This window comes from Centroberyx gerrardi, chromosome 17, assembly GCF_048128805.1.
Source record: "Centroberyx gerrardi isolate f3 chromosome 17, fCenGer3.hap1.cur.20231027, whole genome shotgun sequence".
Lineage (NCBI taxonomy): Eukaryota > Metazoa > Chordata > Actinopteri > Beryciformes > Berycidae > Centroberyx > Centroberyx gerrardi.
Window position 1 is genome coordinate 25,523,690 of NC_136013.1, and position 12,466 is coordinate 25,536,155.

A 12,466-nucleotide genomic window follows, 5' to 3' on the forward strand; every position below is an offset into this window, starting at 1 on the left:
ACACACACCGACACCTACTTCCGCACACACACACACACTCCAGCACTTCCTTCTCCCCGCAAAAAAAAAAAATACAGTAGCGGCTGTTTTTCATCTTAATGAATTTCTGAACTTGTGCGTTCCCCCTCCGCTCGCCGCTGCCTCGTGGTGGAGACGGAAACCGAAGGCGCCGGCTGCCAAATCAATTGATGTGTCAGGAGGGAGAGAGGACAAAATGGAGTGATAAAAAGAAAAGCGCTCCCTCCCTCTCTCTCTCTCTCTCTGCTCAGACAGGCAGCGGAAAGAGAGAGGGATCTGGTTTCTAAACTTGACTTCCACAGAAGTCATCTCTGGTGCATTCGCTATTCTTCACTCCGCCGTCCAGGGCGGCTCTGCCTCTCCGGGTGGCTTTGTATTAGAAACTGTTTGAGTGCACCATTTTTTTTTTCCTAACCCATTTAATTAACTGAAAAAAAAAAAATATATATATGTATGTATTTTTACCGTGCACTTTTCCCACAGTCGAAGCTCTTAGGGGTTAAAATCACCCCCACATTTTCCTTTCAGCATCTTTTCTGCAATAAAGGATAAATTATTTAAAATAACACGACCTTTTATCTCACACCCTTTGAAGGCAGCAAATTAAAAATGTAAATTGGGAGCTAATTAATATGCAAATGTATTCATTCCCTGTTAACAATTAACAATTAAAGCTGCAGTGTCTAGAAAGAGCACAGGCAAAATTAGTAACTTAATTTATCATTTAAAAAAAAAAAAAAGGAAAGATCCAAAAAATGTACATAAAATTCTAATTGACTTTCACAATATTTCCCACTGTCATTCCCTTTGTTCATCTATAGAGATTTTGAAATGCGTGATGATGTGCATTTGCTGACTTAATTAATGCCACTTTGTGTAAAATATACTGTCCCCTTAAATGGTTGATGTCAAAAATAATGTACACATTCAACCCTGAGTGGTGTGCGGTGTGTGTGTGTATTTGTGTGTATGTGTGTGTGCGTGTGTCGCTCTCACACAGCCTCGGCGGTTCGGCATCCTGATCTGTGAGTCGGGGCGTGTGGCGCATTCAACTTTCAAAGTCCTGCAAGTTCTTTCGATTTGATGGTGTTTAGATAGGAGGAAGTTGGCTGGGTCGACCTATTGCGTATCAGACGAGTTGTGCAAGGAGAGAGAGGGAAAAAGACGGAGAGGGGAGAGAGGAGGAAAAGGCTAGGAGAAAAAGATGAGAGATGTACCGAATGGGTGTGAGTTGTAGAAAAAAATCTCCATCTTAACAAGTCACTTAGTCTGTTATTGAGTCCTAAAATCCTAATCTTAAAACAAGTGAAAAAATCTGCCACTGGGGTGAGATCATTTCACTTGTTTCCAATGCAGCTTCACTTGTTTCAGGAATCTTCTAGAAATGAGTGTCAGTCTGTTGAAACAGTCAAAATAAGGCAGATCACTGCACTGCTATCAAGAAAATGACACTTGATTCTACACAGTTCTTGAAACAAGTTGATTTGCATTGGAAACAAGTGAAATTTTTTCACTTATTTTAAGAAAATTAGGATTTTAGGACTCAACATTAGACTGAATGACTTGTTAATATGGAGATTTTTTGCTGTTATCTTTACCTTTTTCACCTTTGGGTCATCTGGAAACCAAAACATGATAACAGTCATTGTACTGTATTGCGAGGGCAATCTACACATGTATTTGCACTCTGCTAACAGTGCAGAGTTTTTGCCTTTATGTAGGCAAATCAAATTGTTGCAAACTGCCCCTTCATGACAAACTGCAAGCGCCAACTGCTTCAGTTTCGAGACTAAGCCACCAAGGCTGGCACCTCTTCCATACTAAAACCCCTTTATAATCGGAGCGTTCTCTGATCTGATCTGAGATGCGAGGATGGAAAACCCTCTGCCTTGCTGTCTGACGATGCAGGAGCGATAGCAGTCATTCTGAATGGACAAAACTCTTTACGCAAAGTCTTTATGCCACCTTTCGAAGGATCTTATATGATTTGCACAGAATTTACATATGCATAACCGGTATAAAGAGGCTTTATTTTCTGACCGGCGCTGTTACGCAGCTTTCCACTTATCGCGCACGGTTAGTGAATAGCATGGCTTTCTGATTTGGGTCATTTTCATGTTCTCCCCTGTGCAAACCCTCAGTGAATCTGGGCCTGAGAGTCCTGTAATATTATCCTACTTACAAAAGCACTGATATTACTTGTGCGACCGCCCGACCGTGCAAATTCAATTCACCCTAATAGTGCGCCACCAATAGTGCATCGCACATGCCGTTCAGTTTAACTGCAACTGCCTCAAATTCAATTAGAGGAAAGCGAATGTAAAAGAGACTCTTTTACACATAGAGGACATTTGATCCTTTTTTTCAGTTATGCATGCTGTTTCCCAAATAGCATTAAAGCAGAATCGTGTGGAAAAAAACACTACAATGAAAGCGTACGCGCGCCGGAGTCGGTGTCTCTTAAATAAAGCATGTTGTGGTTGGCGGTGGCGTGCGTGACAGACTGGAGTGCGTTAGCGGCGGGTCCCGCGGCGATCCCCATCCGCCGACCCAACTCCCCGCTTCTCCTTTTTGCCGTGTGATCGCCGCGGCTGCCGCTGTACGCCGTTTCGAATGCGCCACTAACCGCCCCGTTATCGCCGTCTCGGCCTGTAATGAGGGGAGCGACATATGTCCGGTCCCCCTGCTGTTTCCCCGATAAGCCCCGCGCTCAGACGCATGCAGAAACACTCCAGCGCCTCCTCCTCCTTCTCGTCCTCCTCCTCCTCTCAGTGCTTTTATTTTGCATGCAAAGCCCACTAACAACCACCAAGGAAAATAGTGTGGCACTTACTTAGTGACATTTACCTCGCTGCCGACTATTCCAGACACGGGGGGTGCCGCAATAACAATCAGCATGCATTTAATTTAAAAAAAAAAAAAAAAAAAATGTTCCCTTTAGAATTACACAGGCAGGGAAAGATATAGCTTTGTGTGTGTATGTGTGTGTGTGTGTGTGTGTGTGTGTGTGCGTGTGTGTGGAAGGAGCTGTAACAGTAGCGTCGGTAGACTTCCGCAGTGCAACATTAATGCTAATCAAAAGAGCTGAGAAAGCAGCGGTGGTCTGCAAAAACAGATTTTCTCTTGTCTTTTCATTTCTGGAGGGATTCTCTCCCCCCCACCCCCCCACCTCCCACTCCTCTGGGGGATTTAGCCTGGGAAAATAACATTTCTGGGAATTGGATCTGACCCTATGAATTTAAGAGCAGCGAATTGTCATGCTAGGGGCATTTTGTAGCTGTGGGATAAATAATGAAAGTTAAGTTGTGGTAATTGATTTCTCCTCAGTCCACTCAACTGAATAATCTGCAAGGGAAACAACCACTAGCTATTCATTAGAAGATTTGCCAACACGCAACTAATTCCTAGCTTATTCTCCAAACATCATGAAAAGAATACAAACTCATAGTTTTAGCGTGCTTGATTTAAAATCCTTTTGTGTTTGGAGGGTTAGGGTTGGAAAATACTTCACTTAAAGCCTAAAAACAACATTTTTTTCCCCCCCAGCGCTTTGTAAACTGAAGAACAATCTTTAACCCTTACCCTGAATAATAGGGGAGAACGGGGTAAGTTGAACCGGAGGTAAGATGAGCCATCGTTTGTATCTAGTTAACAAATACAAAAAGAGAAGGGTAATTCATTTCCCCGAATCTGTGATGGAGGAGAGCAAAAAGAAATCAAAAAATGTGATATATGACAGGTGATTTCATCATGATAAAGAGGATAATGATGATTATTGTATCTAAATGGAAATAGATATTTTTGATGCTTTATTGTATATTGGTTTAAGGCTTCATGAGGTACAATATAAGGTCATACACTTAGCATAGGCCTGTGAGTTGCTGTGTGAAGTTTTTTTTTGTCAAAATGGTGGTTATGGGGTAAAATGTGCCATTAGCCCTGGGGCAAATTGGGCCAAAAGACCAACTTTTTAATGTGTCATATTTCTAAAACTGTATTAGGTACAGAACATGTTTTAATTTCCATAAATGCCCAACTAGCTTAAGTATACATAGCAATTATTCTTTAAAATAAATTCACATTTATTTTGCCGTAGTAGCACAAAATGTAAAATGTGTTTCATTTTACCCCATCCTCCCTAAGGACCATTACAACAAATTGAGTGGGAAAATTTAAACTGTTTGAGTATACAAACAAACGGTTATACTGAAATAAAATGTAAGTATTCAAAATATAATTCAAAAATGCCAAATATGTTTCACATTCATCTGGATTTGAATATGAATTGTTGCAGTTAACCTCTTCCCTCGTGCCAAACAGCCATGCAGAGCCTGAGCTTGATCATCTCCATTATCTTTATAATCACAGCCTGAACCAGAAAGAAAACACAAAGCTCGGTGTTGCAGACTTCAGAGGTTTGTACAGTGAAATTAGGGAGTTTAAGCATGGCGGCCTTAGACCCCTCTGGCTCCAACCTATTATTGTTTACCACTCCTATGAAGATGTCACCAAAAGCAATACTGTTTTATCCACTTAAAACATTTCAAAGAAGCGCAAAGGGGCCCACGGGTGCAATAAAAAAAAAAAAAGCTTTAAATAGTCTTCAACGGTCGTCCTCGGGGGAATCGCCCCTCGCCTGAAAAGACCTAATTTAATAAATTTGCTCTTTAGGCGTCGAGTTTTCGTTTTGCATAGTCTTATTATGGATTCATTCGCATGCAGCCCTTTTGGTCTAAATATTGCCCCTCTTAGCTACTGCTTAACCATACATATTTTACTCTTTCAGGAGGACCACCTACATTCGTTTCGAATGCAACTGGGTTCATTAGCACCTCGGAGATAATACAGCGGCTGTATGCTTAATGTAAGCACTGCTAAGTCTCTAATTTTCCACAAATAATTCCCCTTGATCTCAAGTGAAATTTATGCAGGGGGGTAGAAAGCGATGTTCTTTAACATGGCTGGTCCAAGTAAAGTAAGTAAGTACATAAAATGAATTATAAATGGCAGAGTATGTGTTTCAAGTGCGTCTGCCTGGGCGAGGGGCGAGAGAATAAGTGAGTTTATTTTATTGGGGAGAGAGAGAGAGAGAGAGTGTGTGTGTGTGTGTGTGAATGTGTGTGTGCGACTGAGAAATAGAGAAAAGGAATTTTTGTTAGTGGGAGTGTGCTTACAAGTGTGTTTGTGACGTGTGCGTGCTCGATGTAACCTACATGAAACATATGAAGCATTCTCTCTGTGTGTGTGTGTGTGTGTGTGTGTGTGTGTGTCGTCATTTACAGCTGTGCTATTATTTGCAATCCCACTAACTTCAGCCCCACATAGCAGTTAACCTGCTCTTAGCCTCTTGTTTGGAGTGGAGATGCTGTTAGCGTTATGCGGCAATAAGCCTGATTGAGGCTGATTGAATGAAACGATTCAAATTATCCAAGGAATGTTAATATGTGTGCATACTTACCCAGTGAGTGAGAGTGTGTGTGTGTGTGTGTGTATACGTATAGATATGTGTATGCGCTCCAATATGGGCATCTATGTGTGTCTGTCAGATCTTACTGTTGCATAAAAACGCCTCTTTATCATAAATCCTTTTTTGACGGACTTCACTGTCAGACATGCTATGACATTGATGTAAATTGATGAAAGGGGATTAATCCACTATGATTCAACACTTTACCCTGTTTAAATATTTTTAAAGTGGTAGTGTGTGTGTGTGTGTGTGTATGTGTGTGTAGGGGTGGAGGATCTCATTTCGTTCGGCCCCGCACCCGATGATAGGCTCGAGATCGATCCTTTTGAGAGTACTGTAATATCTTTGTACTGTACGCGGTAATTTTATGAGCAGAGTTGCTGATGCTGCATAGCCGAATGGGGTTCCACGCACTTGTTTTAAAGCAATATTTCACTTTGCTAGAACATTTTCCATCTCCGCAGGAGTCCAGCTCCCTGCCCCGAGGATCTACTGTCACTATTTGTGTTGAAGCCTTTTTTTAAAACTGGTAATTTTACCTCTTGAAAAGTTTGGGAGACACTTCACATTCTGCTAAAACTACCGACCCAGTAGGGATGTAGTTGAGGGTAAACCCACATAAAGTCAGTTTATCCACTTTTTTAGGCTGATGTCAATATTTCTGTATATTTAATATGTTAGGTTGAATCAAAATGATGAGAATCAAGTTTTTTTAAGGAGAACAAAAGCATTATATGCCTTTCTGAAAATATCATTGATTTTTGTTCATATTGGTGGTTGTTTGCGTCATGATGATCACCGATTGGAGGTGGTAGTTCAGCAAAATAGCCTCAATAAGTCAGTCCATATTGTGAAATGAATGCAAAAAATGTTTTATTGAGACAAACACATCATGCGCTCAAATGCAAAAAAAGTGACATTAAAAAGCTGTTTTGCTCCTGATCCTTTCTGGTTCTGTTTTAGACAATATCACCCAGGTTCCATCCGAGTTGGGGCTGAAATTGAAATAATATTACCTGCATCTACTCCTCCTTGTTTGTATCTGTTTATAGTACAGTATGATTTTTTAGATGAAGGTTTAAAATGAAAGTGAGAGACTGGTGGTGATTACAGATCCTAAAAGTGGCAAAAAGTATCGGTCGCCTCTTCATGAACTCCTACAGACGTGCAACTTTTTACCTTCTGGTCAAAAGACAAACATGTTGCTACATCTTCAATCTGTGTGCCTTCCCATTAGTCCATATCCCATTTGAAAAAACAGACAAAAATGAAATGAGAACATGACTAGTCTTTGTTCATTTTTCAGATTGTTGCCAAACATAAAAAAGAAAAATTTGTGTCAAAATATGAATGACCTCTTCCTTATTTTTACTGCACCTTTTTGCTCCCTAATCATCAAAAATAACAAGAAGAAAATAATGAATAATATATGACCGGTATATAATATGACCAGTGTCAAGCAGGCCAGAATGAAAAACTACCAGTCAAAACTTTCAAAATAAAATCCTTATTGATGAAGGTTTTGAAATGTTTTTTGAGTAAAATAAAGTACCAAAGTGAAGAAAAATCCTACTATAAAATGAGGAAAACTCTGTCCTTCTGTCTGTCTGTCTGCATCCATTTTGCTCCTCAATGGGTTGGCCAATCAATCTGAAACTGCACATGGCCATTGAGCATTGGCATAGGCAGGGACTGACAAAGCTGATTTTTCCATTTTCCCAAATTTACACTGTTTATGCGCATTTTTGGCAAGTCTGCGCGGAGTTGTGGCACGCACATCCCCGGGTATGGACCAGTAAGTTTTTAAGAAAGAGTTAAGAGTAAATGAAAATTAAATTCCTGTTTTTACAAAATGCCCTTTTTACAGCATGTATTAATTTCCATATAAATCAGATATAAAACAGAATAATCCACTGTGCTTGTCCTCTATGTTAGGCTGTCAACATGTTTGTTACTAACAAAAAAACACATTAAACAAATTCATGAGTTACAGAGAAATAGTTTTTTTTCTTCCTAAAGCACTATTTGTGGCAGAAATTAGTTTTGCAAAAAAGTTGACTCGTTTCTTTCAAATTGTATTAAACATGTCGCCGGCATGTTGTCAGATTATAGCGTTGTTGCTAATTGAAAATACATGGTATTCCACTTGCTTGCAACAGTGTACAACTGGAATCTAAATGCAACATTAGAACAATGTACACAGTGGAAAAGTATCATGCTTATGCAGCCAGTGGGTGGGGGGGTTCTGAACAATTAATCTAAAATAAAAATCGAAATCGCAATATGAACAGAGGCTGCAATTCATTTCTTAAGACAGAGGGACGTCTAAATGGATTTCTAAACAAGGTACTTTAGTGCTGCAGGTAATCTTTGGTCCATGAATCAAGTACAATATTGGTGAAAACATTTCTCTTCACTCAAACTCAGTAAATCCTGCACAAATCCACACACTTTTCTTTAAAGTTCTAAAAAAATTGACTAGAAAAACTTGTGATGATATGAATCACGGTTTAAATCACAATTGCAATATTCTGTCAAATAATCGCAATTAGATTTTTTGTCAATATCTTTCAGCCGTAGTCCGGAGTTCAATTAATTGTTAGGATTGGTTAATAGGTTAGAATTGTTAGGCTATACTTTAGACTACTTGTCATTTAGTGTTTCCGGTTTGTTTGGAATAAATAGAAGAAGAACTAGGTAGTTAGCATGACCAGCGATAGCCACCATGGCTGAACAGACAAAGAAAAGAGAAACAGACGTCACAGTACTGGACACACTGTTTGATTGACAGGTGATCTGTGGGAAGAGCAGTGCAGAAACCACAGCAATGAGCGCTGAGCACCAAAGATGGAGACACAATGAACAAACAAGGACCCTGAGGATTACCACTTTAAATGACTATTAACAAATATTGCAAATATTTGAAGCAGAGTACCTGGAGCTGCTGCAGGATGTGTGCTCGGGGCTGGACCTGGTGTTTGTTGCAGCTCTGCTGGTAGGCCACCATTACCTCTGTCAAGGTGAGGCAGCTGTCAACTAAAATAGAAGAATACACTCATTTACTGCTTTAATGTCTCTGCATCCCAGTGAGCCACCAACAACCATTCAAAAGTGCTTAGGGGGCTCAGAAATGCCATACGGTAAACTGTGCTCTGTGCTGTGTGTGTGTGTGTGTGTGTGTGTGTGTGTGTGTAGACTACAGGGAAGATGGCAGTCAATGAGAAGTGAGGAAGGACAGACGACCGGATGAACGTCTGTCTGCACAATAAATCAACCAATCAGGCGTCTCGATTTATCAGCCATAGCCTTATGGGATGGGATCTTCCAGATGTGAAAGACTTGAGAGGATTTTTAAGATTGAAACACTTGGATGTTTTAATCTCTGTGTGTCCTACAAAAGCTGGATGGCATGTGATCTCTCTTAGTGTTTATCTCAAGCTCCATTAAACAAAGATGAACACAAAGACCTGGACAGTCTTTCAAAGTTCAGTTTTATCTGCGACCTCAGGCTGGAATAACCAGTTGCTCAAAGTAGCTGAAAAAATGAAGAATTAAATGCTAAGTGAATCGAGTGCAGAGGATTTTTTTTTTCTTTTTTTCTTCATTGACGTATTAAAAGAGTGCACCCTCTGTTTTGACATGTAGCTATGGAAGGAGGATCTTTTTTTTTCTTTGTGAAACCCCAGTAGCTGAAATTAAATACCATCCATAAGTGAGTTCACCCTCCACCCTAAAATATGATCAAAGGTGCTACATGTAGCTTGCCTGGGTCCAGACCTTTCAATCCGCCCACTCCACCGAGTTGACTGCTTCTGGTCTGGTATCGTGACATGAAACAGCGGTTTCTCTCGGTTGAAAAATGATCGGTCCAATGAGCGCCGGGGGGGACTAACGATTAGCCAATCAGCGCCACGGGCGGGACTAACGCCGTTGTCAAGCTGTTGTCAAGCGTTGTCAAGCTGTGCGCCGGAACCAAGGAGGAGTAATAACAACAATGGCGACCGCTGTAGACAAGGTAGACACTGCTATCAAGGCTGTTCTAAATCCATTAAAAGTACCAATTACTTTGAAATCCGAACAGCACTCTGCTTTGAAGGCATTTATTCAAAGGGGAGATGTTTTTTTTTCACATCAGTGTCGACTTAAAATGACGTTAGATTCAGGCGGATACGTTGGTCTCTAGTGATTGGTTAGGGAAAATCGAATCCCCCTCCCCCACGGAAATCGGTTAGAGTGGAGGCAATGTCAGACTGAAGATGGAAATGGAGTGTAATGAGTTGACAATTCTGTCTGATATCAGGCAAACGTGTAGCATTTTAACATCAATAAATCATCAGCATTTTGGGGTTTCCAATTAAGAAACAACACTGCAACAACACAACTGACAACATCCCAACTAACCATATCACAATGAAAAACTCCAGTTGCCAGTATATGGTTAAATGTTGTTTGAGTTTTAAATGTGGTGTCAGAGGTACAAATCCTGTACAGGCCCACGGAGCGTGTTGAATTCCACTAGCTGCGGCCACACTGATCCGTCGGAAAACTGACAGAATTATTGACGGATACATTTCTGTCCATTGGGCTGTTTTGGAACATCAACATGGTGGGAGAGGCAGATATACAGCAGCCTAGCTTCGCTCATAACAGTGCTACTTCATAGAAACAAGTTAAATTCACTTGAACACATCGTTGTATCACTGACATTGGGTTGAAAATAGGAAAGAATGTCTAGTTTCTTCTTCTTCGTTGACATTTTAACAACACAACCAGCCGCTTTCAAACAGCCAGGGAGGAGACGAGCTAGTTTAAAAAAAAAAGGAAAAGGTACAACTTGGGCCGAACCTGACAGCAAGCTTTAGAAAAGAGGTGAAAACAACAACACAGGTGAAAACAACAGCACAAACAACAACACTGGCCCTTGTGTGCAGTTATTTGTTTATATCATTACGTCTCACGGAAATTTCCACATAGCACATGTTAGTTTCAGGATTGGTTACAGGGTCCGAAATCGCTTATTGCAGGTTTAACTTACAGAAACCTGTAGTCACCTTGTTTATGGTTTGCACTTTTGTTTTCCCTCAGAAAGAAAAAGGTTTTTTTTTTCAGTCATAATTGTCTTCATTCAGATTTTGCTCCAAATATTGTGATATCGAACTGAACCGAGTATCATTTCTCGAACCGAATCGAGCTGAATGTGTTGTTACATCCCTAACTACTTTTAAGTCATAAATGCATTTCTTGTTAAGATAGAAGTCAAGTAAGCTTGACGACACGGACACATAAAGAACCTAGCTTAAGTCAAGTAGGCTCGACAACACGGACACATGAAGAACCTAGCTTTGAAACATTCCTCACTTTTCAGCCAACTGAAAAGTTGACAAAACCAGAACCTGAGCAGAAGCTACAGTACGTAACAGAGACTTCAGTGCTGCTTGTTGAATGTGCTTGAACTGTGCGTTCACACTGCAACACAATGAACAAATCAGCAGAAGTGCATTCACTTCCTATAGGGCTGAGCAACCAGGGAAACTTGAAGAAGAAGTTGGCCATGGCTGAATTTTTTATGGTCACCAGCTAACAACAGATTTCTGTGCTTCCTTGTCTCCTTACCGGTGTGATTCCATTTCCGCAACAATAGTTCCACCTGGCAAGTGTAAACTGGACGAGAAGTTGATTCCAGCCATTCAAAGCTTCCCAGTTCTCTACAACTTTTATTTGAAAGACTACAGGAATAAACGTCTCAAAAACGATGCCCGGTACACAATATAACAAATATTCCCTCCAAATCACCCATCCAAATATCAGAGGTAAATAATTTAATTCCTTGTCAAATATTATATTTTATTCGCGTAATGTTAATAGCCTATCAAACTTGGCTAGAGTTATCGGCTAATATCCAGCAAGTGCTCATTTGTGATTATTACAGCAGAATAAAATAGTGCTAATATCGCGATACATTTTTCTGCCCCACGATACGTATTGTCACATTTTTGTACTGCTATATATTGAATTCTCGATATATCGTCCCATCCCTAATAACCACTAAACGTACATTTTCCTGGAAGTAAAAGTAATGGGATTTTGATATAAAATATGAGAAAACAAAATGTTTTGCATTTTTTTGTAATTTACTGTTAAATAGGTGCACGTTCTGATATGGAGAATTAGGCTAGCTACAAAGGCAAAAATAAATCATTCCACTGTGACTTTAACAAAGATAACCAAATGCCACAAACCAATTCAGCTGATTAAATCACACTTGCATTCATACTGAGCAGATGAAAAAGACGAATAGATGAACCACAGCTTACCGTTTCTGTTGGTGTTCTTGTGCTCGGCGAAGCCCGACACTATCTGTTCGTCGGGGGGGAACGACACGTGCTTTTCGCCTTTACTTTTCTTCTGGCTCTTGCTTGGCTTTTCTGCCCCTTCATCGCTCCACTCATCATTTTCTTGATCACTACACCTGGTCATCTCTCTGTCTAGGACTCCACCAATTGCAGAGGAATTTTCAAAGCAACAGGTCAGTTCACCTCGAGCGGCAAATGCTTGACATGTCAGCAGCCATCATAGGCCTATCTCTTCCAAGGCGACGCTTATTAAAGTAGTCCTCTTTTCAAAGCGGCAGAAGCAATGTCTGCAACAAGTGATGTACGAATAGTTGTACCATCCGCTCTCTTGGGTGTAAAGTGCTGCTCTCTCCACTCTGTGGCATTTGGAAAGACAAGGCACTAAAGGAACAATATCTTATTCATGAGTTGTGCACCGGGTTGCGAGTGAAACCCAATATCTTTGTATCAAATGACAGATTAAAAAAAAGACTTAAGGCTATGCACATTTAGTTGCCTATTCACATTCACGAGATCTTAGGCAAGGTAGGAAAGTATTATTTATCTTTTAGAGGGTTTGTTGCCCCTTGACCTGACCTTAGGGGTATGTTGGTGCTTTGGGGGGCAATTTGAACTTTGAAAAAATATA

The 12,466-nt window shown here is 40.4% G+C and overlaps 1 protein-coding gene across 1 annotated transcript in view; it reads right to left on the reverse strand.

Moving 5' to 3' along the window:
* LOC139911600 (protein phosphatase 1 regulatory subunit 37) overlaps positions 1-12,466 on the reverse strand; it is a 58,030-nt gene that overhangs the window by 44,517 nt on the left and 1,047 nt on the right. Inside the window, exons 3-4 of the mRNA XM_071899145.1 lie at positions 11,800-11,970; positions 8,421-8,521 (exon numbers count right to left, since the gene is read on the reverse strand). Of these exons, the coding sequence (XP_071755246.1) occupies positions 8,421-8,521; positions 11,800-11,970 (272 nt within the window). The remainder of the gene's footprint in view (positions 1-8,420; positions 8,522-11,799; positions 11,971-12,466) is intronic.